The sequence below is a fragment of the Salvelinus alpinus genome, chromosome 5 (genome assembly GCF_045679555.1).
Source record: "Salvelinus alpinus chromosome 5, SLU_Salpinus.1, whole genome shotgun sequence".
Classification (NCBI taxonomy): Eukaryota; Metazoa; Chordata; class Actinopteri; order Salmoniformes; family Salmonidae; genus Salvelinus; species Salvelinus alpinus.
The window spans coordinates 94,572,961-94,600,422 of NC_092090.1; the positions used below are offsets into that span (position 1 = coordinate 94,572,961).

At 43.5% G+C, this 27,462-nt stretch overlaps 1 protein-coding gene across 1 annotated transcript; it reads right to left on the reverse strand.

The window, feature by feature from the left end:
* Window positions 1-212: 212 nt before the first annotated feature.
* LOC139577260 (excitatory amino acid transporter 1-like) lies at window positions 213-26,408 on the reverse strand. The gene is made up of 10 exons (XM_071404250.1): window positions 26,261-26,408; window positions 24,055-24,350; window positions 22,486-22,623; window positions 12,141-12,345; window positions 11,570-11,612; window positions 4,135-4,409; window positions 3,125-3,358; window positions 2,826-3,020; window positions 1,888-2,022; window positions 213-782 (listed from the first exon to the last, which is right to left on the reverse strand). Exons 2-10 carry the CDS (start codon window positions 24,233-24,235, stop codon window positions 575-577), a joined length of 1,614 nt encoding a protein of 537 aa, XP_071260351.1. The 5' UTR covers window positions 24,236-24,350; window positions 26,261-26,408; the 3' UTR covers window positions 213-574.
* Between the last annotated feature and the right edge of the window lie 1,054 nt (window positions 26,409-27,462).

Sequence of the window (27,462 nt, forward strand, 5' to 3'; positions counted from 1 at the left end):
ATGGAGGAATGGTCTTCAAGATCCCTCCCAATGTGTTCTCCAACTCATAGAATATTTTATCAAAAGGCTCAGTGTCGTTACCCTCACAAGGTATTGAAAACAGGGGTGTCAATTATTTTGACCCTTACCTTTTTGAAAAAAGAATACATGACTTGTTAAACAAAATCTATAAGTATCTATAATTCTATAAGTATAAAATAATATAACTTCCCTTTTTTGTGCATACAATATAACTCGGTATTTTAATTATTTATTTGATACGGTCATTTTTGCAGATTTTTATCAACGGTGTTAATGATTTCAGACCCCACTGTATCTTCTTGATTAGATCAATATCAAGAAGTTATTCAATGAAATCTAATCAGCACGAACGGCTGCAGAAGTTATTCAATGAAATCTAATTACCACGAACGGCTGCAGAACTCTTGATCAAATAAAATACATCCTGTACATACTCTTGGTTCAGCTTCTTGGTCTAAACAAACAATATCATTTTTTTAGTGTTTTGAGGATTGATATGGGTTGCTTCCCTTTACCATGGGATTAAAAACACCACAGTGGTCAAACTGTGGTGCTACATCTTGGTCTCACTGTCTGGAGGCTTCTCGTTTTCATACTCGTTCTCGTGGGCGATGAGCTGGTAGGATTTCTTGTCTTTCTCTTCCACCACAGAGTTCCCCATCTCCGCATCCTTGGATTGTAACTCATGACGAGACAGATACTCAACAATACCTGTGCCAATCGAGTCTCCCAGCACGTTAGTGGTGGTACGCAACCTGTCTCTGTATAAAATGGAGGGAGTCCAGTTGTTAGAGATAATATACCGTACAGAAAGGGAATGTAACACTCAGAATATTACTCTTTCAGCTTTCCTACAAGGGACTCAATTTCAAAAATAATTTTTCTCCCCAAAGAAAAGGCAAGGTTTGCACAGAGGCAACACTTTGGTGTGAAATTTGGCAAAGGTATGCACTTTTTCTTAGAGAGAAAAAAACAGTTTATTTTCCATTGGAGGTTTGGCAAACTAAACCCAGGCGTATCATTTCACAAACTGGTAGACATTATTTGTATTTAATAGGATTTATTAGGGATGCCCATTAGTTCCTGCCAAGGCAGCAGCTACACTTCCTGGGGTGTATTAGGGATGCCCATTAGTTCCTGCCAAGGCAGCAGCTACACTTCCTGTGGTTTATTAGGGATGCCCATTAGTTCCTGCCAAGGCAGCAGCTATTCTACCTGGGGTCGAAATATATTAAAGCACTTACATTACATATAAAACCAAATATAAAACACTACATCATATAACATTATTACACCACTACATATCTACAATACAAAATATATAATACCCCTATACAACAATATTATGATTATCGTTGAACACAATGGGTATGTTTAAATAACCTCAGAAAATAAAAGTTGAAACGCTCAGCCACTAGATCCCATGCATGAGATCTCTAGAGGAATCACATGTCGATAGAATCAGAAACAGATGGATTCGGGAGAATGGAATGTGAAGGGAGTCTCACTACCTATACTGACTGAGTCTTCCCTAACGCTTTGGTTTCTGTCCAGAGATGGAAATTAAGCTAACCCGTTAGTCACTGGCTAGTTTTCAGACCAGGCTAGTAGAAAATATGCCAAAATATAGCCCGAAATCTGTCTTCTTAAATATGGCATGGCATAGATTTTGGACCCTTGGCTAGTGGAACAACACATGGGCTGGTAGAAACTGCAGTCTACTAGTCCAGCTGGTCAGGACCCCAAATCCTTCAATTCCATCCCTGTGTCTGACACTGTCCACACAGTAAATATCCAAACTTCTTTTGAAGATGATCATATCAGTCAAACTATAAATAATTGTCACAGAAAATAGACTGTACTCACAGGAACCAATCCACTGCAATGATGAGGGTGATGTCATCAGTGGGCAGTCCAACAGAGGTCAGCACAATCACCATGGTGACCAGTCCAGCCTGTGGTATCCCAGCTGCACCGATACTTGCTGCTGTGGCCGTGATGCTATTCCACAGGACAGAGAGACACAACCAAAGAAATAGATTAGATTAGATCAGGGTTTGCCGAACTCGGTCCTCAAAGGGTGCATGTTCTGTTGTTTTTCCCTAGCATTACACAGCTGATTCAAATAATAAACTAATCTACTGTGTAGTGGGGCGGCAGGTATCCTAGTGGTTAGAGCGTTGGACTAGTAACCGAAAGGTTGCAAGATCGCATCCCCGAGCTGACAAGGTAAAAAATAATCTGTCGTTGAACAAGGTAGTTAACCCACTGTTCCTAGGCCGTCATTTAAAATAAGTATTTGTTCTTTAACTGACTTGCCTAGTTAAAAAAAATAAAAATAACATACACTGTTTGGGGTCCCGAGGACATAGTTTGGGAAACATTGGATTAGATGAACACACTAGCTGCCAGTCCACCCGTTATGTCATTCTAGTTCTGTGGACACATCACTTCTGTAAGACACAGTGCAGTTAGATTAACAATAATTTAATCTTTCTGCCAATATCAGATATGTCTATGAACATTCTCCTGGGAAATGTTCTTGTTATTTACAACCTCATGCTAATCGCATTAGGCTACGTTAGCTCAACCGTTCCGTGGAAGGGACAACGATCCTTAACAAACCCTTGACTCATTCAGTTTCACGGAAACCAACCTCTGCCGCTCCTCCTTTTCCCAGAAGCTTACTAAATCCCAGAAAAATATATCTTAACTTCCATGAATTTGCATTGATGTTAGTGGGAGACTAAGCGTAGGTCATGATTCATCCCAAAGAGCTTGGTTAATGGACTGGATGGACATACCTTATAGTGAGGATCTGTCCAAAGTTCATGTCCATGTTGTTGACCTGGGCTATGAAGAGAGCCGCGATAGCTTCGTACAAGGCGGTGCCGTCCATGTTGATGGTGGCGCCCACTGGCAGCACGAAGCGTGTCACTCTCTTATCTATCCCATTGTTCTCCTCCAGACACTTAAATGTGATAGGCAACGTGGCTGAGCTGAGGGTGAACAGGAGGAAAGGCAAGAGAGAGAGAGAGAGAGACAGAAGAGACATTAGGAGTCAGAAAAGTCAGATCTACTGTCTATCACCATGACAACTCACCTAGATGAGGTCCCCAACGCGGTGATGAGAGCCTGTAGGATTCCACAGATGAAGACAAAGGGATTCTTCCGTGTGATCACAAAGTAGAGTGTGGGCAGTACCAGGAAGGCATGGATAGACAGGCCAATGATGACTGTTATAGTGTACATGCCCAACTGGCCGCCCGTTTCTGTGATGTCATCCATCTCCACTATCTTCCCAGCTATGAGAAACAGAATACCAACGGGTGCATACCTGATGCAAAAAAAAAAAGCAAAATAAATCCCACGTCAAATTTAGGCTCACAATACCAAGCGAGTGCTGATAATTAGCTACATCACGTTATTGTGGTACCGTCAAGATCAACACATTTCCACTATCACATAGTACACAACACCAAGTTCTACTTTTCTTATTTTTTGAAGTATTTTCTCTTTATTGGATAGATATAGAGGTTAATTAAATGGTGAGAGACCGGTACATTGAGATTTAAATTCCCAGCCACGCTTTAATTCCCAGCCACTCTGTAATTCCCAACCACCCAGTAATTCCCAATCAGCCTGCAACTCCCAACCAGCCTTTAATTCCCAGCCACTCTTTCATTCCCAGCCACCCTGTAATTCCCAGCCACCCTGTAATTCCCAGCCACCCTGTAATTCCCAGCTACCCTTTAATTCCCAGCCATCCTGTAATTCCCAGCCACCCTGTAATTCCCAGCCACCCTGTAATTCCCAGCCACCCTGTAATTCCCAGCCACCCTGTAATTCCCAACCAGCCCTGTAATTCCCTGTAATTCCCAACCAGCCTGTAATTCCTAACCAGCCTGTAATTCCTAACCAGCCTGTAATTCCCAGCCACCCTGTAATTCCCAGCCACCTTGTAATTTGAACGCTCCGGGGTGAGGAATCCCCTAGGTTCAAATTTAGGATCAGCTTCCAGTCCCACAATCCTAAAACTGAACCAAGATCAATGTCTAGGGGCAACTTCACCCTAAACCTAATTCAAACCATGCCTAACACTACACCACGCACCACATGATAATGGCCACCAGTCTCATGATAGCCTCGTTGAGACAGACAAAGAAGTCCTTGAGGGGCTTTCCCTGCTCCTTCATGCTGCCAATGATGAGACCGAAGCATATGGAGAACACGACCAGACCCAGGGCATTGACCCCGTTCACCTGCCCCGGGATGGGGATCACCTCCTCACGCATGATATGCTGCCCCTGGGTCCCGTTCAAGACGAAGAGGGTATCGTTCACCGTCATCTTCACATGGACCACTCTCTTTCCGTACTGCGTTTTAAACTGTAGGGCAAAGGTACAAAGCTTTATTGATTTTTGTTCAGTGTATATACAGTCTACTCAGAAAGTATTCAGACCCCTTGACTTTTCCACATTTTGTTACGTTGCAGCCTTATTCTAAAATGGATTAAATCGTTTTTTCCCCTTATCAATCTACACACAATACCACATAATGACAAAGCAAAAACTTTGCAAAAAAACCTGAAATATCACATTCAGACCCTTTTCTCAGTACTTTGTTGAAGCACCTTTGGCAACAATTACAGCCTTGAGTCTTTTTGGATATGATGCTACAAGCGTGTCTTGGACTATCAATAATGTGAAGACTGTTAAATTATCAAATCAATTCTCTATGTGTAATTATTACCTGATTAAACTAATCATGTAAACACCACGGGAAAATGTTATTTAAAGAGTTACTATTTCCAGAATTTAACTCTCTCAGATATTTTCACATCTTATCGATTACAGTCCCTTATTAATGTATTATTACCTCATCAGTCATATTCTGAATGTCGCAAACTCTTGGATATCAGCACGAACCCTAGCATAAATGATGAATCAGTGATATACCAATTGCTTAATTATTTATTTACTAACTAAATAATCACACAGAAGTACATAAACACACACAGGATAGGTTATACATTGGTTACTAACATGATACAATGAAAAGTCACTAGTGGACAAAACCGATATGACGGCTTGTTACACAAATTAAAAGGGAGGGGCAGGTGAGAAAGAGCGGGAGAAAAAACAAACGACTCCACTATTGTACACACAGCTGATAACTATGCTCATGGAAATGCTAATACTTTGTACATGAATGGCCGCTCATTCGAAAATAATTTCAATTTACATATTTACGATTGTATGCCTTTGCTGTCTCTGTTGAGATCGCCAGTCCATCTGCTGGAGAGTCAGTCGACAGAAAGTCTCTGGTTTGTCCCCCAGATCCTTTGTAGTTGTAGCGTCTGTCTGTTACAATGGATACGTGAGATGTACCAATGGTCGTTTGATAGGGAAATGTTCTCCTCTCGTCTTCGGTTGAGTTTCCTAGACTATTTTACATATACAGCTGCAGACTGTGAATGTGTATTCTTTAGTTTTGTAGAGATTTTCTTCTTCTCTGTTGAAAGTTTCAGAGTTCTAGCCATTACGTGCCTCTCAGCTCACGCTGTTGGTCTCGTTGGCCTAATGTAAATTTTGATGGAAGTGGGTTTTATACACTCTGGGAAAAGGGGACGTTCTATGACGCCGATGTCATTTCTGTGCTCATGTGGGCGTGGCCACTGACTTGGTGAAGACTTCAAATGAAAAACAATTCTCTCATTTAGAAGGCTTACATCACATTACATCTTCTCACAAATAGTTTCACATTTAATCATATACGTTCCTCCTGCGAGTCTGATAACGGGTAAATATATACAGTCAGAGATACAGTTATGTTGTTCTACCGTCTTTAGTTACATCACAAATTATTACCAAATTTGACAGGATTGTTCTTTAAATACCCATGGACCATTCCAAATGTTTGGAATACAGAAATACTGTTTACTGTACTGCAATGTCTCTCCCTGTGGTAACAAAGGGATTTAACTTCCATTGCTGAGAGTGGGACAGAGAGTTTTCATAAAACTGTGGAGAGAGAGACGGGGGGGGGGGGGGCCTATGATCCTTCCCCCAAGGGCACGTCATGACACTTGGCACAACTGTATTTGGGGAGTTTCTACCATTCTTCTCTGCAGATCTCCTCAAGCTCTGTCAGGTTGGATAGGGAGCATCGCTGCACATCTATTTTCAGGTCTCTCTAGAGATGTTCGATTTGATTCAAGTCCGGGCTCTGACTGGGCCACTCAAGGACATTCAGAGACTTGTCCCGAAGCCCCTCCTGCATTGTCTTAGTTGTGTGCTTAGAGTCATTGTCCTGTTGGAAGATGAACCTTCACCCCAGTCTGAGGTCCTGAGCGCTCTGGAGTAGGTTTTCATCAAGGATCTCTCTGTACTTTGCTCAGTTAATCTTTCCCTCGTTCCTGACTAGTCTACCAGTTCCTGCCACTGAAAAACATCCCCACAGCATGATGCTGCCACCACCATGCTTCACCGTAGGGATGGTGACTCGTTTCCTCCAGACTTGATGCTTGGCATTCAAACCAAAGCGTTCAGTCTTGGTTTCATCAGACCAGAGAATCTTATTTCTCATGGTGCCTTTTGGCAAACTTTTGGCAAACTCCAAGCGGGCTGTAATGTGCCTTTTACTGAGGAGTGACTTCCGTCTGGACACTCTACCATAAAGGCCTGATTGGTGGAGTGCTGCAGAGATGGTTGTCCTTCTGGAAGGTTCTCCTATCTCCACAGAGGAACTCCAGAGCTCTGTCAGAGTGACCATCGGATTCTTGGTCACCGCCCTGACCAAGACCCTTCTACTCGATTGCTCTGTTTGGCCGGGTGGCCAGGTCTAGGAAGAATCTTGGTGGTTACAAACTTCTTCCATTTAAGAATGATGGAGGCCACTGTGTTCTTGAGGACCTTCAATGCTGCTATAAAAAATGTTGGTTACCTTCCCCAGATCTGTGCCTCGACACAATCCTGTCTCAGAGCTCTACGGACAATTCCTTCGAACTCACAACTTGGTTTTTGCTCTGACATGCACTGTCTACTGTGGGACCTTAAATAGACAGGTGTGTGCTTTTCCAAATCATGTCCAATCAATTGAATTTACCACAGCTGGACCCCAATCAAGTTGAAGAAACAGCTCAAGGATGATCAATTGAAACAGGATGCACCTGAGCTCAATTTCGAGTCTAATAGCAAAGGGTCTGAATACTTATGTAAATAAGGTATTTCAGTTGTTATTTTTTATAAATTAGCAAAAATGTCTAAAAACCCATTTTTGCTTTGTCAATATGGGGTATTGTGTGTAGTGGCTGAGTGGCTGCTGCCAACATACTGACTCAACTCCAGCCACTTTAATAATGGACATTTATGGAAATGTATGTAAAAATGTATCATTAGCCACTTTAAACAATGCCACTTAATATAATGTTTACATACCCTACATTACTCATCTCATATGTATATGTATATACTGTACTCTATATCATCTACTGCATCTTGCCATCTTTATGTAATACATGTATCACTAGCCACTTTAAACTATGCCACTTTATGTTTATATACCCTACATTACTCATCTCATATGTATATACTGTACTCTATACCATCTACTGCATCTTGCCTATGCCGTTCTGTAACATGTAAAAATAAAATAATGTAAATGTATGTAAAATGTCGTTCGTAACATCCTTATCATTTATCGCCCTCCAGGTTCCCTTGGAGAGTTCATCAATGAGCTTGACGCCCTGATAAGTTCCTTTCCTGAGGATGGCTCACCTCTCACAGTTCTGGGTGACTTTAACCTCCCCACGTCTACCTTTGACTCATTCCTCTCTGCCTCCTTCTTTCCACTCCTCTCCTCTTTTGACCTCACCCTCTCACCTTCCCCCCCTACTCACAAGGCAGGCAATACGCTTGACCTCATCTTTACTAGATGCTGTTCTTCCACTAATCTCATTGCAACTCCCCTCCAAGTCTCCGACCACTACCTTGTATCCTTTTCCCTCTCGCTCTCATCCAACACTTCCCACACTGCCCCTACTCGGATGGTATCGCGCCGTCCCAACCTTCGCTCTCTCTCCCCCGCTACTCTCTCCTCTTCCATCCTATCATCTCTTCCCTCTGCTCAAACCTTCTCCAACCTATCTCCTGATTCTGCCTCCTCAACCCTCCTCTCCTCCCTTTCTGCATCCTTTGACTCTCTATGTCCCCTATCCTCCAGGCCGGCTCGGTCCTCCCCTCCTGCTCCGTGGCTCGACGACTCATTGCGAGCTCACAGAACAGGGCTCCGGGCAGCCGAGCGGAAATGGAGAAAAACTCGCCTCCCTGCGGACCTGGCATCCTTTCACTCCCTCCTCTCTACATTCTCCTCTTCTGTCTCTGCTGCTAAAGCCAATTTCTACCACTCTAAATTCCAAGCATCTGCCTCTAACCCTAGGAAGCTCTTTGCCACCTTCTCCTCCCTCCTGAATCCTCCTCCCCCTCCTCCCCCCTCCTCCCTCTCTGCTGATGACTTCGTCAACCATTTTGAAAAGAAGGTCGACGACATCCGATCCTCGTTTGCTAAGTCAAACGACACCGCTGGTTCTGCTCACACTGCCCTACCCTGTGCTTTGACCTCTTTCTCCTCTCTCTCTCCAGATGAAATCTCGCGTCTTGTGACGGCCGGCCGCCCAACAACCTGCCCGCTTGACCCTATCCCCTCCTCTCTTCTCCAGACCATTTCCGGAGACCTTCTCCCTTACCTCACCTCGCTCATCAACTCATCCTTGACCGCTGGCTACGTCCCTTCCGTCTTCAAGAGAGCGAGAGTTGCACCCCTTCTGAAAAAACCTACACTCGATCCCTCCGATGTCAACAACTACAGACCAGTATCCCTTCTTTCTTTTCTCTCCAAAACTCTTGAACGTGCCGTCCTTGGCCAGCTCTCCTGCTATCTCTCTCAGAATGACCTTCTTGATCCAAATCAGTCAGGTTTCAAGACTAGTCATTCAACTGAGACTGCTCTTCTCTGTGTCACGGAGGCGCTCCGCACTGCTAAAGCTAACTCTCTCTCCTCTGCTCTCATCCTTCTAGACCTATCGGCTGCCTTTGATACTGTGAACCATCAGATCCTCCTCTCCACCCTCTCCGAGCTGGGCATCTCCGGCGCGGCCCACGCTTGGATTGCGTCCTACCTGACAGGTCGCTCCTACCAGGTGGCGTGGTGAGAATCTGTCTCCGCACCACGTGCTCTCACCACTGGTGTCCCCCAGGGCTCTGTTCTAGGCCCTCTCCTATTCTCGCTATACACCAAGTCACTTGGCTCTGTCATATCCTCACATGGTCTCTCCTATCATTGCTATGCAGACGACACACAATTAATCTTCTCCTTTCCCCCCTCTGATAACCAGGTGGTGAATCGCATCTCTGCATGTCTGGCAGACATATCAGTGTGGATGACGGATCACCACCTCAAGCTGAACCTCGGCAAGACGGAGCTGCTCTTCCTCCCGGGGAAGGACTGCCCGTTCCATGATCTCGCCATCACGGTTGACAACTCCATTGTGTCCTCCTCCCAGAGTGCTAAGAACCTTGGCGTGATCCTGGACAACACCCTGTCGTTCTCAACTAACATCAAGGCGGTGACCCGTTCCTGTAGGTTCATGCTCTACAACATTCGCAGAGTACGACCCTGCCTCACGCAGGAAGCGGCGCAGGTCCTAATCCAGGCACTTGTCATCTCCCGTCTGGATTACTGCAACTCGCTGTTGGCTGGGCTCCCTGCCTGTGCCATTAAACCCCTACAACTCATCCAGAACGCCGCAGCCCGTCTGGTGTTCAACTTTCCCAAGTTCTCTCACGTCACCCCGCTCCTCCGCTCTCTCCACTGGCTTCCAGTTGAAGCTCGCATCCGCTACAAGACCATGGTGCTTGCCTACGGAGCTGTGAGGGGAACGGCACCTCCGTACCTTCAGGCTCTGATCAGGCCCTACACCCAAACAAGGGCACTGCGTTCATCCACCTCTGGCCTGCTCGCCTCCCTACCTCTGAGGAAGTACAGTTCCCGCTCAGCCCAGTCAAAACTGTTCGCTGCTCTGGCACCCCAATGGTGGAACAAACTCCCTCACGCCGCCAGGTCAGCGGAGTCAATCACCACCTTCCGGAGACACCTGAAACCCCACCTCTTTAAGGAATACCTAGGATAGGATAAAGTAATCCTTCTAACCCCCCCCCCCTTAAAAGAGTTAGATGCACTATTGTAAAGTGGTTGTTCCACTGGATATCATAAGGTGAATGCACCAATTTGTAAGTCGCTCTGGATAAGAGCGTCTGCTAAATGACTTAAATGTAATGTAAATGTTCTGTACCATCACTCATTCATATATCTTTATGTACATATTCTTTATCCCTTTACACTTGTGTGTATAAGGTAGTAGTTGTGGAATTGTTAGGTTAGATTACTCGTTGGTTATTACTGCATTGTCGGAACTAGAAGCACAAGCATTTCGCTACACTCGCATTATTATCTGCTAACCATGTGTATGTGACAAATAAAATTTGATTTGATTTGATTAGGATTTAAAAAAAAATCTATTTTAGAATAAGGCTGTAACGTAACAAAATTTGGAAAGTCAAGGGGTCTGAATACTTTCCCGAATCCACTGTATACAGGCAGGTAGATTTCTATGAAGAGATTAACAATGAAAAAACCAACACACTTTATTACATAAAAGACCTGGTCCTCTGTAGCTCAGTGGGTTGAGCATGGCACCTGCAATGCCAGGCTAGTGGGTTGGATTCCTGGGACCACCGATATGATAAATGTATGCATGCATGACTGTAAGTCTCTATGGATAAAAACATCTGCTAAATGGTATATGTTATTGTATAATATGTCATGTACACTGAGTGTACAAAACATTAAGAACACCTACTATTTCCATGACAGACTGACCAGGTGAAATCTATGAACTCTTTTTGATGTCAACTGTTAAATCCACTTCAAATAGTGTAGATGAAGGGGAGGAGACAGGTTAAATAAGGATTTCTAAGCCTTGAGACATGGATAGTGTATGTGTGCCATTCAGCGGGTGAATGGGCAAGACACAATTATTTAAGTGCCTTTGAAAGGGGTATGATAGTATGTGCCAGGTGCACCGGTTTGTGTCAAGAACTGCAACAACGCTGCTGGGTTTTTGACACTCACCAGAGTATCAACAATGGCCCACCACCCAAAGGATATCCAGCCAACATGACACAACAGTGGGAAGCATTGGAGTCAACATGGGCCAGCATCCCTGTGGAACGCTTTCTACCCCTTGTAGAGTCCATGCTCCAATGAATTGAGTCTGTTCTGAGGAAGGTGTTCCTAATGTTTGGTATACTCAGTGTATTCGCGATAAGCAGTGGACTCTGATATTCCCCTGTGGGTTATATTACTAGGCTTCGTTAATACTATCTGGATACGGCATTGTTCTGGGTTTCACATTGTTCCCTTCGTACAAATCTGTCAGTGAGATCGATGTACGGTCCAGGTTTACATTTTGGAACAGAAAAGGACTTACCTGCTGTGTGCAAGCTTGCACAATGTTTGGAGGGAACATGTTTCTAGAAGAGAGAAACAAACCAATAAAATCTCAATACTGAAAAAGCATTGTACTTGCTATTTATTTTCCTTTAAAGTGACAAACTGATCATTCATGTGAATGTAAGAGAAAATCAGAACAGAACAGCAACAGGAAGCAACAACAGAAGAGCAACAGGAAGCAAAGACAGAACAGCAACAGAACAGCAACAGGAAGCAACGACTGAACAGCAACAGGAAGCAACAACAGAACAGCAACAGGAAGCAACAGCAGAATAGCAAGAGGAAACAACAACAGAACAGCAACAGGAAACAACAACAGAATGACAACAGGAAGCAACAACAGAATGACAACAGGAAACAACAACTGAACAGCAACAGGAAGCAGTATAAAGTACAGTTGCGACTCTAACACAACACCAAGTGACCTCGTCAGCAAATTTCGGACCTCTTGGCGTAACGGTTAAGGTGTTGGGTTGACAATCGCTGGACCTGGGTTTGAGTCCCGGTCAGGGCACCACCCTGAATACTCAACAATAATTATGGCCTACCTGATGAGGTCCAGGAAAGCGTCAGCAGGGCTGACCTGCTCGATCTTCTGCTGATTTTTGAATTCATCCTTGGAGCCCTTCCCAGGGTGGATGATGAGCACCATGACGATGCCGATGAAGACTGCGATGACTGTGGTGGTCATGTAGTACACCACTGCCCGCATACCCATCTTCCCAGAGGCACGGCTGTCCAATGCTGCAATGCCTGGTGGTACAAAAAGACAGCCTGGTGAGTCAGTCTGAGAATAGAGAAAACACTTGACGACAATCCCAGACCTGTCCTGCTCACCAAGTTTGTGTCCCAAATGTCTCCCTATTCCCTCTATAATGACTAGGGCGCTATTTGGGACACAGCCCACCACTCTCCCCTGACTTTTTCTCACACAGGAATTGAAACTAGCTGTGACTTTCAGGCTGGACTGCTTCAGCTGGGTCACTGTACCTGAGTTTGAATCTCTTTGACGGGATGTAAACGATGTTAAAGTGAGATTTTTTTTTAAATTGTTATTCCGGGGAGGAAAACATACTGGGACAATGAGCTTGCTTCAATAGCAATGACGTTAGTTAGCGACATATTTTCAGTGTCAGCTGTCCTTATGGGGTATTCCCCCAGTTCAGCCTTTTGTGTGAATGAGATGTGATGCATGTGTTCTTTTCAGAGGTGCACTGTGTGACCCCTACATGGCCCTCTGTCCCAGTCGCTCTCCTCCGCTCTCCCCCTTTACACACTAATCTTATTGCCTGCAATTCTCTTTCTTTACTCCCCCCACCCCCTTTTTCCCTTTTGGACAACCCTGGGAAAACTTGTTGACTTAGTCCAGCTTGCACAGCTACATTGATTCTCCCCCGTCACTTTGGCAACAAGAAATGCAGCCACCGCATTTTCATCCTTGAGAGTGAAATAATTACTTTCTCATACAGAGAATGTTCATTAAACCAAAGTGCTGTACACCCTTAGGAAAAGGGTTCCAACAGGGTTCTTCAGCTGTCCCCATAGCAAGACCCTTTTTGGTTGCAGGTAGAATAATTTGTGGTTCCAGGTAGAACTCCTTTGGGTTCCATGTAGAACCCTTTGTGTAAAAGGTTCTACATGGAACTCAAAAGGGTTATAAATGGATCCAGAAGGGTTATTCAAAGAGTTCTAGAGGAGAGGAGCGTAGAGGAGACATTGTGATGTTAGAGCTATGCCAACTAAAATTCACAGCCATCCAGCACAATACCTATTCAGTTCCTATAGGTCCCGGACAATGAGCATGAGGTCATTAACTCTGTATAAGTTCTGTCCTAAATGGTACTCTATTCACTTAAAAGTAGTGCACTATATAGGGAATAGGGTGCCTTTTGGGGACGCAAACCCAGATCTCTAGCATTAGCACAACAGACAAAAGATAACTATTTATTTGAAGCCTGTCAGAAGTAGAAGTTCCCTGCAGGGTTCCTTCATGTATTGAACTGATGCAAATGCAGATAGTCTGATGCTCTATATTGACTTAGACCTTTTATGAACAGTGATTTTTATGACTATTTTTTTATGGCAATAACATCTTGAAGACAACTGATCGTGCCAATCAAGGCACTGTTTAGGCCTACATTGCCAACTGTGCATCAACAGTGTGGTGTTGACTTTAAAATGAGAGACTATACATACATCCAGATGAGCAAAACAGAGGCACAGTGTATTCAGAAACTATTCAGACCACTTGACTTTTTCCACATTTTGTTACATTACAGCTTTATTATAAAATTGATCAATTGTTTTTTTCTTCCTCATCAATACCCCATAATGACAAAGCAAAAAATAAGGTATTTTGCTTTGTCATTATGGGGTATTGTATGTAGATTGATGAGGGAAATAAAACTGTTTCATCCATTTTAGAATACGGTTGTAACGTAACAAAATGTGGAAAAAGTCAAAGGGTCTGAATACTTTCCGAATACACTGAGTTAGTGTAAAAAACGGATTAGCCTGATTTAAATAATGGACTAGAACTAACGAGTGGGTTCATGTGAGCAGAGGCCCCACCACACACCCCTTGTATGACCTCCATGACCCCACCCCCTATCTCCCCATTCATCCACCCACCCACCCTTTCAACCTCTGCACTTCCCTCTTATGTGGGGTCATGAAATGCCTGGCCACAATATGTTTTTTTTCTCTTCTAGAAAGCAACGGAAGGAAATGCAGAACATAAATGCAATGTGTAGTAAGAGGACAAGGAAGGAGAGCCATGAGGGCCCTCGTCACAAGCAAACCACACATAGCAGTAATTAGAGCAGCTGACGAAAAGAGGGAGAAAACGACAGAGGCCTCTCTCGCTACCTATGTCTCTCTCTCCCTCTCTCTCTCAATTCAATTTCAATTTCAATTTAAGGGCTTTATTGGCATGGGAAACATGTAAACATTACACTCACAGAAGTTCCAAAAGAATAAAGACATTACAAATGTCATATTATGTATATATACAGTGTTGTAACGATGTGCAAATGGTTAAAGTACAAAAGGGAAAATAAATAAACATAAATATGGGTTGAATTTACAAAGGTGTTTGTTCTTCACTAGTTGCCCTTTTCTTGTGGCAAAAGGTCACACATCTTGCTGCTGTGATGGCACACTGTGGTATTTCACCCAGTAGATGGGAGTTTATCAAAAAATTGGGTTGGTTTTTGAATTCTTTGTGGATCTGTGTAATCTGAGGAAAATATGTCTCTAATATGGTCATACATTTGGCAGGAGGTTAGGAAGTGCAGCTCAGTTTCCACCCCGTTTTGTGGGGAGTGTGCGCAACCTGTCTTCTCTTGAGAGCCAGGTCTGCCTACGGCGGTCTGCCTACTTTCTCAATAGCAATGTTCACTGAGTCTGTACATAGTCAAAGCTTTCTTTAAGTTTGGGTCAGTCACAGTGGTCAGGTATTCTGCCACTGTGTACTCTGCCAAATAGCATTCTAGTTTGCTCAGTTTTTTTGTTAATTCTTTCCAATGTGTCAAGTAATTCTCTTTTTGTTTTCTCATGATTTGGTTGGGTCTAATTGTGTTGCTGTCCTGGGGCATTGTGGGGTCTGTTTGGGTTTGTGTACAGAGTCCCAGGACCAGCTTGCTAAGGGGACTCTTCTCCAGGTTCATCTTTCTGTAGGCGATGGCTTTGTTATGGAAAGTTTGGGAATCGCTTCCTTTTAGGTGATTGTAGAATTTAACGGCTCTGTTCTGGATTTTGATCATTAGCGGGTATCGGTCTAATTCTGCTCTGCATGCATTATTTGATGTTTTACGTTGTACACTGAGGATATTTTTGCAGAGTTCTGCATGCAGTCTCAATTTGGTGTTTTGAATTCTTGGTTGGTGAGCGGACCCCAGACCCTCTCTCTCTCTCTACCTCTGTCTCTCTCTCTCTCTACCTCCGTCTCTCCCTCTCTCTACCGCCGTCTCTTTCTCTCTCTCTACCTCCGTCTCTCCCTCTCTCTAACTCCGTCTCTCTACCTCCGTCTCTCCCTCTCTCTACCGCCGTCTCTTTCTCTCTCTCTACCTCCGTCTCTCCCTCTCTCTACCGCCGTCTCTTTCCCTCTCTCAACCCCCGTCTCTCTCTCCCTCTCCCATCTAATGACTTGGAACAAACAAAATACTTTGAAGGACAGGCAATGTCAGAAATCATCTAGATATTACGGTACAATTTAACAGTAACATATTGGGATATACACTAAACAACATATGGATATTGGAAGGAAATGGAACATGCTGTTGTACATGTCGATCGAGATCCTTCCAGACATGCTCAGTGGGTGACAAGACTGAGTATGCAGGCCATGGAAGAACTGGGCCATTTTCAGCTTCCAGGAATTGTGTACAGATCCTTGCGACATGGGGCTGCGGATTATCATGCTGAAACATGAGGTGATGGCGGTGGATGAATGGCACGACAATAAGCCTCAGGATCTCGTCACGGTATCTCTGTGCATTCAAATTGCCATTGATAAAAAGCAATTGTGTTCGTTATCCATAGCTTATGCTTGCTCATAACATAACCCCACCGCCACCATGGGGCACTCTGTTCACAACATTGACATCAGCAAACCGCTCGCCCACCCGACACCATACATGCTGTCTGCTATCTGTCCGGTACAGTTGAAACCAGGATTCAACCGTGAAGAGCACACTACTCCAGCATGCCAGTGGCCATCGAAGGTGAGCATTTGCCCACTGAAGTCGGTTACGACGCCAAACTGCAGTCAGGTCAAGACGACGAGCACGCAGATGAGCTTCCCTGAGACGTTTTCTGACAGTTTGTGCAGAAATGTTTTGGTTGTGCAAACCCACAGTTTCATCAGCTGTCTGGGTAGTTGGTCTCAGACGATCCCACAGGTGAAGAAGCCGGATGTGGAGGTCCACGGCTGGCATGGTTACATGTGGTCTGCGGTTGTGAGGCCGGTTGGAAATACTGCCAAATTCTCTAAAACAACATTGGAGGCGCCTTATGGTAGAGAAATTAACATTAAATTATCTGGCAACAACTCTGGTGGACATTCCTGCAGTCACCATGCCAATTGCACACTCTCTCAAAACTTGAGACATTTCTGGCATTGTGTTGTGTGACAAAACTGCACATTTTTAGAGTGGCCTTATTGTCCCCAGCACAAGGTGCACCTGTGTAATGATCATGCTGTTTAATCAGCTTCTTTATAAGCCACACCTGTCAGGTGGATGGATTATATTAGGAGATCTGCTCACTAATAAGCATGTAAAAAATAAAAAAAATTAAAAATTGTCCACAGAATTTGAGAGAAATAAGCTTTTTGGAACATTTCTGAGATTATTTCAGCTAGTGAAAAATGGGATCAACACTTTACATGTTGCGTTTATGTTTTTGTTCAGAATAAGTGTCAAACCCTTTAAATGTTGTATGTCACAATATATTTAAATGTTTCACTCTTCTTACAATGTTGCAATCCGAAGTTGTATGTAACATATTTTGCACCATCAGAAGTCATATTAGCCATGCTCAACAATATCCATCCATTTTTATCACTACCATGTTTGCATTTGATGGGATCCCAAAAAGTTTCCCTACATTCTCTATATGTCGTAGTCTGAATCAAAGTGTTTATTTCAAGTCTCAATGTGGCAGCAACCCAATGTTAACATTGATGTCATTCTCTAACCATAGACTCCAATGTAGTCAGGCAACAAGAGTTTCCCATTTCATAGTGTAAATCAAACCCTGCAGCGGTTTTATGAGCCAATGACCAACGTAATGTTTCCTACAGCTGTTTAACACAGTATGCTAGATGAGGAAACACTTTCACAGATGTAATAATACTGATAAGATTATATATTTCCAGAAAATAATTGCCCATTATGCTCCTTAATAAAGTTATTCTCTTCTTCACTGTTTTTGGGGGTTTACTTTAGTCTACACAAAGTTCGCAGTATCAAAGAGACCCAAACATTTCCTTTCACTTTCAATGGATCTTTCCTCCATTGTCAAATTCTAAATTATAGATGAAATTACCACCAGTAAAAATGGGGGGAAAAACATCCCCCTCACGTTTTTAAAGTGTGAAATGCCTTTTTTTGGGAAACAGGCGGGAAACAGGCGGGAAACAGGCGGGAAACGTCTTACTGAAAGAGTTTCTTTTCATGAGGTGAGAGAAAGGCTGCTTTGTCTCTCCAGGCTGTCTCTGCATGTCCACCGTGACCCTTGACCCTACTCGACCCGAGTCGGAAGCTCCTGTTGGGTGAAGAGACTGGCGACCACACTGGAGCAGCACCACCTAGTCTCACAACAACCCCCTGTTCAGTTCACTCTTCCCCTTCATTACGCTCTCTCCATTCCATCTGTTCATCTGTAACTCAACACTCCATCACCTATCTTTACTCCCCCAAAACAGATCTGAAGGTTTATGCTCGATACTACAACTTCCCAGAGCTCAGTCTGAACACAGATCCTATTAAATTACAGGCTGGCTGGCTGGCTGACAAACATACTGTGCAGATGTACCTACAAATGCATTGATTAAAGATCCAATGCAGCCGTGTTTATCTCAATATCAAATCATTTCTGTGTAACAATTAAGTACCTTAGCGTGATTGCTTTCAATTCAAATGGTCAAAAATAAACAAAAATAGCTTTTTGCAAGGGCTGACTGGGAGTGGTCTGATTGGGGAAGGGAAAACTGAAAACGAGTTGTTATTGGCTGAGTGGTTTGAAACTCTCTTTCTTATTGGTCTATTAACTAATTGACTGCCTGGTGATGTCACCAGGAAGGCCAAAAGTCCATCACACCAGTCTTTTTAAACAGCTCTTACACTAAAAAGGAATTATCATCATTTTCACAACTTCACACTATTATTCTATTTGACATTTTAGTCATTTAGCCAGAGTGACTTACAGATAATGCATTAATTTTAAGATAGCTAGGTAGGACAGCCACATATCACCTTCATAGTAAGTACATTTTCAAATGAAGCATGTGTTTTGTTGGTCCACCAGATCAGGGGCAGTAGGGATAACCAGGGATGTTCTCTTGATAAGTGCGTGAATTAGGCAATTTTCCGGTCCTGCGAAGCATTCAAAATGTAATGAGTACTTTTGGGTGTCAGGGAAAATGTATGGAGTAGAAATTACATTATTTTCTTCAGGAATGTAGTGAAGCAAATGTAGTACTTTGAAGTCGGTGACACTCCCACGGGACGGTTGAGCTAACGTAGGCTAATGTGATTAGCATGAGGTTGTAAGTAACAAGAAAACATCCCAGGACATAGACATATCTGATATGGTTAGAAAGCTTAAATTCTTGTTAATCTAACTGCACTGTCCAATTTACAGTAGATATTACAGTGAAAGAATACCATGACATTGTTTGAGGAGAGTGCACAGTTATGAACTTGAAAATGTATCAATAAACCAATTAGGCACATTTGGGCAGACTTAATAAAAAAATTGAACATAAATGCAATGGTTCATTGGATCAGTCTAAAACTTTTCACATACACGAAAATCTAAATTGCACCTGGGCTGGAGTAGTACATTATGGCCTTTCTCTTGCATTTCAAAGATGATGGTACAAAAAAAATACAAAGGAACGTTTTTTTTCTTCTTTGTATTATCTTTTAACAGATCTATTGTGTTTGATTCTCCTACATTCCTTTCACATTTCCACAAACGTCAAAGTGTTTCCTTTCAAATGGTACCAAGAATATGCATATCCTTGCTTCAGGGCCTGAGCTACAGGCAGTTAGACTTGGGTATGTCATTTTAGGCAAAATTGAAAACAATGGTCTGATTCTTAAAAGGTTTTTAAGTATTTTACACCACTGTACATACTACAGGGATTTCTTGAAGAGCTTTGGTCTGAAAACACAGAGCTTTGTTTACTATCATGTATCATGTGACATTAGCTCAGAGGATATGTTAATGAAGAGCTGCATGGTACAAAGCATGTTATTATAGGCCAAGAGGACTTCAAGGGAACTGGGCCAGCCCTCTGTCACTCACTGTGAGCAACCACTCAGAGGTCACATGCATATCGCCCACTTCCTGTCAAATACAAACAAGCAGACACGACAAGGTACGAGCCCGTCCGGAAACATCACTGATGTTTTGGTTTGACTATGTACATTGGCTAAGAATTGGGACAAATAAATACAAATATCTGTCTTTGGAACATGACCCTCCTGTAAGGTCATTTAGAAGCACAACTGGACCCCAAAAAACATGCACTGGTAAACATGGAATACTGTTTGCTCTCAGGTTAGGTCCTAAATACCAACTTATTCCCCTAAATAGTGTACTTGGCCTGAATAAAAGAAGTTCACTATATAGGGAATAGGGTGCCATTAGAACGTGACCTCAGAGGTACATGGTAAAGTCAAGAAACAACAAAGAAAGTGTTCACCTAAATCACATAGCAATATCTATCAATATATACTGAACACAAATATAAACGCAACAATTTCAAAGATTTTACTGAGATAAAGTTCATATGAGGAAAATCCTTGGACATGCTGCCAAATTCTCTATAACGAAATTGTAGGCAGTTTATGGTCGAGAAATTAACATTAAATTCTCCGGCAAAAGCTCTGGTGGACATACCTGCAGTCAGCATGCCAATTGCACACTCCCTCATATCTTGACACATCTGTGGCATTGTGTTGTGTGACAAAACTGCACATTTTAGAGTGGCCCTTTCTTGACCCCAGCACAAGGTGCATCTGTGTAATGATCATGCTGTTTAATAAGCTTCTTGATATGCCATCTGTCAGGTGATGGATTATCTTGGCAAAGGAGAAGTGCTCACTAACAGGGATGTAAACAAGTTGTGCACAAAATTTGAGAAATAAGCTTTTTGTGCATATGGAACATTTCTGCGATTATTTTGATTTCAGCTCCTGAAACATGGGACAAACAATTTACATGATGCATAATATTGTATTAGTTAAGAGTTGAAAAGTGGCCTCTTCTAAAGGCTACAGTGCATTCGGAAAGTATTCAGACCCCTTCCCTTTTTCTACATTTTGTTACGTTACAGCCTTATTCTAAAATGGATTGAATAAAAAAAAAATCCTCAATCGTTCTACACACAATACCCCATAATGACATCACAAGACCCCATAATGACATCACAAACCCCATAATGACATCACAAAACCCCATAATGACATTACAATACCCCATAATGACAAAGCGAAAACAGGTTTTTAGAACTTTGTGCAAATGTATTACAAATAAAAAACAGAAAGCATTCAGACCCTTTGCTATGAGACTCGAAATTGAGCTCAGGTGCACCCCGTTCCCATTGATCATCCTTGAGGTGTTTCTACAACTTGATTGGAATCCACCTGTGGTAAATTCAATTGATTGGACATGATTTGGAAATGCACACACCTGTCTATATAAGGTTCCACTGTTGACAGTGCATGTCAGAGCAAAAACCAAGCCATGAGGTCGAAGGAATTGTCCGTAGATCTCAGAGACAGGATTGTGCGAGGCACAGATCTGGGGAAGGGTACCAAAACATTTCTTCAGCATTGAAGGTCCCCAAGAACACAGTGGCCTCCGTCATCCTTAAATGGAAGAAGTTTGGAACCACCAAGACTCTTTCTAGAGCTAGCCGCCCGGCCAAACTGAGCAATCGGGGAGAAGGGCCTTGGTCAGAGAGGTGACCAAGAACTCAATGGTCACTCAGACAGAGCTCCAGAGTTCCTCTGTGGAGATAGGAGAACCTTAGAAGGACAATCATCTCTGCACTATTCCACCAATCAGGCCTTTATGGTATGACAGCCTGCTTGGAGTTTGCCAAAAGGCACCTAAAGGATGCTCAGACCATGAGAAACAAGATTCTCTTATCTGATGAAACCAAGACTCAACTCCTTGGCCTGAATGCCAAGCATCACGTCTGCAGGAAACCTGGCACCATCCCTACGGTGTAGGATGATGTAACAGTATAGCTTCCTTCCCTCTCCTCGCCCCAACCTGGGCTCGAACCAGGGACCCTCTGCACACATCAACCACAGTCACTCAAAGATGAACTGAGCAAAGTACAGGGAGATCCTTGATGAAAACCTGCTCCAGAGCATTCAGGACCTCAGACTGGGGCGAAGGTTAATCTTTCAGCAGGACAATGACTCTAAGCACACAGCCAAGACAACAAAGGACTGGCTTCAGGACTAGTCTCTGAATGTCCTTGAGTGGCCCAGACAGATCCCGGACTTGAACCAGAACGAACATCTCAGGAGAGACCTGAAAATAGCTGTGCAGCGACGCTCCCTGTCCAACCTGACAGATCTTGAGGAGATCTGCAGAGAAGAATGGGAGAAACTCTCCAAATACAGGTGTGCCAAGTTTGTAACGTCATGCCCAAGAAGACTCGAGGCTATAATCACTTCCAAAGGTGCTTCAACAAAGTATTGAGTAAAAGGTCTGAAAATTTATGTAAATGTGATATACGTTTTTTATTTTGAACAAATTAGCACAATTCTCTAAAAACCTGTTTTTGCTTTGTCATTATGGGGTATTGTAATGTCAATATGGGGTATTATGTGTAGATTGATGAGGAAACTTTTCCTCTGTGTTTTTAGGGCCGTAGTAGCAGTTAATTTCTTATAGCTGCTTGTCCAGCTAAACCATTCATGTTCTCAGCAGTAGTATCGCAATAGTATAAACAATGTTGGTAGAGTTAAAGCCACGGTATGATCAGTGGGCACACTCCTGGATGAAGTACAGATCTAGGATCAGCCTCCCAAACGAAACCTAAACCATTAGTGGGGGGTGGGAAACTAAACTGACCCAAGATCAGCGTCTAGGGGTAACTTCACCCAACTCCAGTGTGGTGGAACAGGCGGTTCCTCGTCTCACCTGTGATGAGACTGGACACCAGCAAGGGAAGCACCAGCATCTGCAGCATCCTCATCAGCAGCTCTCCAGGAAATGAGAAATACTTCACCTCGCGGTAGGTCATCTTGTACGGCCGCAGGGCAAATCCCAGCCCTATACCTGTCAAATAAAATAAACAACCTCATCTATATAATAGTCTGACTGGAACAGATCCATGCAATTATCCATCCACAAAAATCCCACTGATTTATATCTCATTAAAGAGATCTACACTGAGTGTACAAAACATTAGGAACACCTTTCTAATATTGAGTTGCACCCTCCTTTTCCTTCAGAACAGTCTCAATTCATCGGGACATGGACTCTACAACGTGTCATAAGAGATCCACAGGAATGCTGGCCCATGTTGACTCCAATGCTTCCCACAGTTGTGTCAAGTTGGCTGGATGTCGTTTTGGTGGTCGACCATTCTTCATACACACGGGAAACTGTTGAGCGTGGAAAGACCCAGCAGCGTTGCAGTTCTTGACACACTCAAACCAGTGTGCCTGCCACCTACTACCATACCCTGTTCAAAGGCACTTATATGTTTCATCTTGCCCATTCACCCTCTGAATGGCACACATACACAATCCATGTCTCAATTGTCTCAAGGCTGAAAAATCCTTCTTTAACCTATCTCCTCCTCTTCATTTACACTGATTAAAGTAGATTTAACATCAATAAGAGATCATAGCTTTCACTTGGATTCACCTGGTCAGTCTATATCATGGAAAGAACAGGTGTTCCTAATGTTTTGTCCACTCAGTGTATATGTGATTTTAAAAAGGTTCCCTTTGTACGAAAACTCCTAACAGAAGTTGAGTATGTGTCCCAAATGGCACCCTATTATGCCTATATAGTGCACTACTTTTGACCAGAGCCTATGGTCGTAGTGCACAATATAAGGTATAGGGTGCCATTTGGGCCACTGTATTGGTGTGATCCTAATTTTAACATGACTCCAGGTGGCAGGGTTAGGGTTCAGGAAAGGAGGAGCAGGCACTTCAATTGACCCTTTCTCTGGGGGCTGTGTGGAATTCTATCACAGAGCTTTTTCCCGGCTGTGATCCTGCTGGGAAAGGCTAAGGGGTCAATGGGCAGAGGTTAGAGGTTAGTGAAGGGTTCCTCCACTCACTTCATCTGGCGCACCATTATTCTTCCCTGAGAGCATGAAGGCATGGTGGGAAGTTACACTGCTATCAGATGCACTGATGACACAGCGGATTATCAATCGTGACCAAATTGTCCCATTTTGTATGATGTGAGAAGGAGAATATGAAAACATCGATTCTAAGTGGATACCAACCTTCAACACAATGCTTTTTCAAAAAAATGTTAAGGAAATCTAATAATGTGTGTGTGTGTGTGTGTGTGTGTGTGTGTGTGTGTGTGTGTGTGTGTGTGTGTGTGTGTGTGTGTGTGTGTGTGTGTGTGTGTGAGAGAGAGAGAGAGATAGGATGAGGAATATGAGGAAATTAATACCAACTCTGTTCTTCCTGGCCCTTTCTCATTTTCTCAAACTAAAAGGCTAAAAGACACAACACTTGCCAATGATGACCGCAGCGACAGTGAAGATCACAAAGGCGTTTCTGCGGAAGAAACCCTTGACATCATCCTTAGTGACACTCTCCACCCTCTGCACAGCCTTCAGGGAACGGGACTGGAGGCCATCGCGGATCTGTCTGACTCGGCTTCGGGCCTGCGGGTTCTCCCCGTTGCTCTTGGTCATTGTTGCTGGTAGTGCTGTTGCTGGTACCACTATATTCCCAGCACCTGTGAGGATCTATAGATCCTGATTCTGTGTCTGGCTCCCCACACTGGTCTTAGAGCTGAGATGAGACAATCTGGGGAGGGAAGGAGGGTGGAAAATGTGAGAGAAGAAGAGGGCTATAATATGTATTTGTTTAATTCATGTTTTATTGTCACATACACCAGATAGGTGCAGTGAAATGCATTGTTTTACTGGGTCAGCCACCCCTGGAGCAAATTAGGGTTAAGTGCTTTGCTTAAGGCACATCCACAGATTTTTCACCTTGTCAGCTCAGGTATTCGAACCAGCAACCTTTCAGTTACTGCCACCCCAAATCATCACACTTACCAACCACAATCTCTGGACCAAAACCTGGTGCAAAGCCTGCCAGTGGAAATGTACCATAATGATCCATTGAAAAATCACTATTAAGTATCAGACAACTAAAACCTAAAAAACGGTACAGTATGTAGACCTACACGTTCCAATGATAATCACAAATGAAACTCTCAAGGGGCAAGTGGGAATGAACAGAAAGAAAAGGGAACTTTCACAAAAGCAACATCAAATGACATTGGATTGGATAATATTTTCACAGAAAGTAAGTCATAAGGGCCTCCCGGGTGGCGCAGTGGTCTAGGGCACTGCATCGCAGCGCTAGCTGCGCCACCAGAGTCTCTGGGTTCGCGCCCAGGCTCTGTCGCAGCCGGCCGCGACCGGGAGATCCGTGGGGCGACGCACAATTGGCCTAGCGTCGTCCGGGTTAGGGAGGGTTTGGCCGGTAGGGATATCCTTGTCTCATTAAACCAGCGACTCCTGTGGCGGGCCGGGCACAGTGCGCGCTAACCGAGGGGGCCAGGTGCACGGTGTTTCCTCCGACACATTGGTGCGGCTGGCTTCCGGGTTGGAGGCGCGCTGTGTTAAGAAGCAGTGCGGCTTGGTTGGGTTGTGCTTCGGAGGACGCATGGCTTTCGACCTTCGTCTCTCCCGAGCCCGTACGGGAGTTGTAGCGATGAGACAAGATAGTAATTACTAGCGATTGGATACCACGAAAAATTGGGGAGAAAAGGGGGTAAAATGTATTTAAAAATAAATAAATAATAAAGTCATATAACCTAAAAAAAAGTCATCTATCTATTGCCATCGATCTGATCACCAATAATTTACTTTTAGATTTCAGTTTTAGGTGAACATACTGTATGTACGTATACGAAATATATAAAATAAAGATGAATATATCTGAACTGAAAATATAAGGAATACAGACAGGTTCTTTATGTAGTAGCTGTTGTAGTGTAGGAGCCAGCCTGGTCTCATAGACTAGACGTAACACAGTAAATTTAAATCCGGGACGCTGAAATTAGCATAATATGTTATCTTTGGTATGGTTACATAAGACAGACGGTTACATATAACGAACGTCTAGCAATGCAAAGGTTGCATGTTCGAACCCTAACCTTAGCCCTAGCCTAGCTAACGTTAGCTACCCAGCTAACGTCAGTCATAACTATTTGAAATTCATGGCATTTCGTACGTTTTGCAAATTCGTAACATATTGTACAAATTGTAATTCGCGAGATGATATACGAAATGGATGATGGACATTAAAAAATTAAGACATACCATAGTAAATGTAACATATCATACAAATTGGTGTTTTCTTGATTTACTTTTACTATGTTACGTCTACCCCTGAGTCCAGGTTGGCTACATTGCTCAGGCTACAATGAAACAGCATAGAACTGAAGGAAGCAAAACTCCACTGCTTTAGTAATGCCACATGTGGAAGCACAGAATGCTTTTGTTCAGTCTGAGCTGCCAGATAGTGAGTAACCAATAGAAAGCAACCAATAGTAAACTGCCACATAGGTACTAACCAATAATGAGGGACGAGTAGTGAACTGCCACACAGTGACTAATCAGTAGTGAGTAATGAGTAAACAGTAGCACACAGCCAGTCAGATAAACACATTTTAAAAAGTGTGAAGAGAGTTGCTACTGTACCTTTAAACTTTGGGATACCTTCCTTAGGGAGTCATTTCTTGGCCTTTGCAGGGTTATTTGGGGTAAATCTCAGTCAATAAACAAGAGAGAAGAGTAGCTCTTTAAGTCGGATCTGGTGCAACCAGTGCTGGAGAGGAGGGATAGAGGGAATGAGGGAGAGAGGGAATGAGGGAGAGAGGGAATGAAAGGGCCAGTGAGCGAATGGAGGGAGGCGGTGCACAAAACTCTCACACTGCTGGAGGCTCACTGAAGAGGGAGGAGATTGTAATCTCCACCGAGGAACACCTCCCTTTCAGACAGAGGGGCTTGAGGAATAATGAGGTTTTGCCACAGCAAAAGAGGCCTTCTTAGTCTTCTTCTTTCACATGCTTTTCACGCTTTGTCAGTTCAGCTTGACTGGACATGAACAAGCAGAATCAGACACGAGACCAACAGCAGTGCTATAGCCATCCAGAATATGGATGGAGCTTCTTCGTCGCTAGACGTCCTCCTCCCAAATTCCAAGAAGATGACTCCCTCAGTCATGTGCAGTTGTGGTGATATTTGATATCCAGGTGGACGGTATGCTAGAAAACTCAGAATCAAGTGTAGAGTCCAAGCAAATATTGACCATGCTGCTGTGGTTTTATGCAACTTTACACTGAAAGAAACACAGGCCTAAAATACACAGTCAGATAGTAAAATAATCATTGCGAGGGACTTGAGGGCCGACGCTCAAACCACCAGGCTACTTGCCGCCCCATATGACTTACAACCTTGTAAATGAATAAAAAAATAAAAAAACATTGGTAAGAGGGAAAAATAATTGGCAGTGACGGTACAATACAATACAATACATATGCTCTTTCTAGACTACTGGCTACTGCATTTCCAAACTTACACATGCCTACGGAACAAATACACAGTAAGTCAAGGCAGTGACATAACAATATTGGCAGCGTTGAACAGCTAATCTGTTCTATTTAACGTTTCGCCTGATGTCTCCGGACCCTCGTCGTCTCAGTGGAGAACCAGTACAAAGAAGCCCTCAGTCAAGCTGTCAGGAACACCACAGTACATCTGAGCACAAGATCATTTGTCAGCTCCTGAGTGCCAAATTTCGGTGAGAATCCCCACAGTGCTGCGGTCGTCCCCTGGGGCTTGAGAACGTCTGGATGACTCTCATCACCTATAGTATACTGGACTGGCCAGCGCCTGGCTTA

Bases quoted from the DNA above. Each gene is read 5' to 3' on its own strand.
- LOC139577260 (XM_071404250.1), bottom strand. From the start codon at position 24,235: ATGACCAAGAGCAACGGGGAGAACCCGCAGGCCCGAAGCCGAGTCAGA. The intron at 4,410-11,569 runs GTAAGTCCTTTT...TTTGCCCTACAG, and splicing joins TGCAAGCTTGCACACAGCAG to TTTAAAACGCAGTACGGAAA. The intron at 2,023-2,825 runs GTATGTCCATCC...CCTGTGGAATAG, and splicing joins GGACAGATCCTCACTATAAG to CATCACGGCCACAGCAGCAA.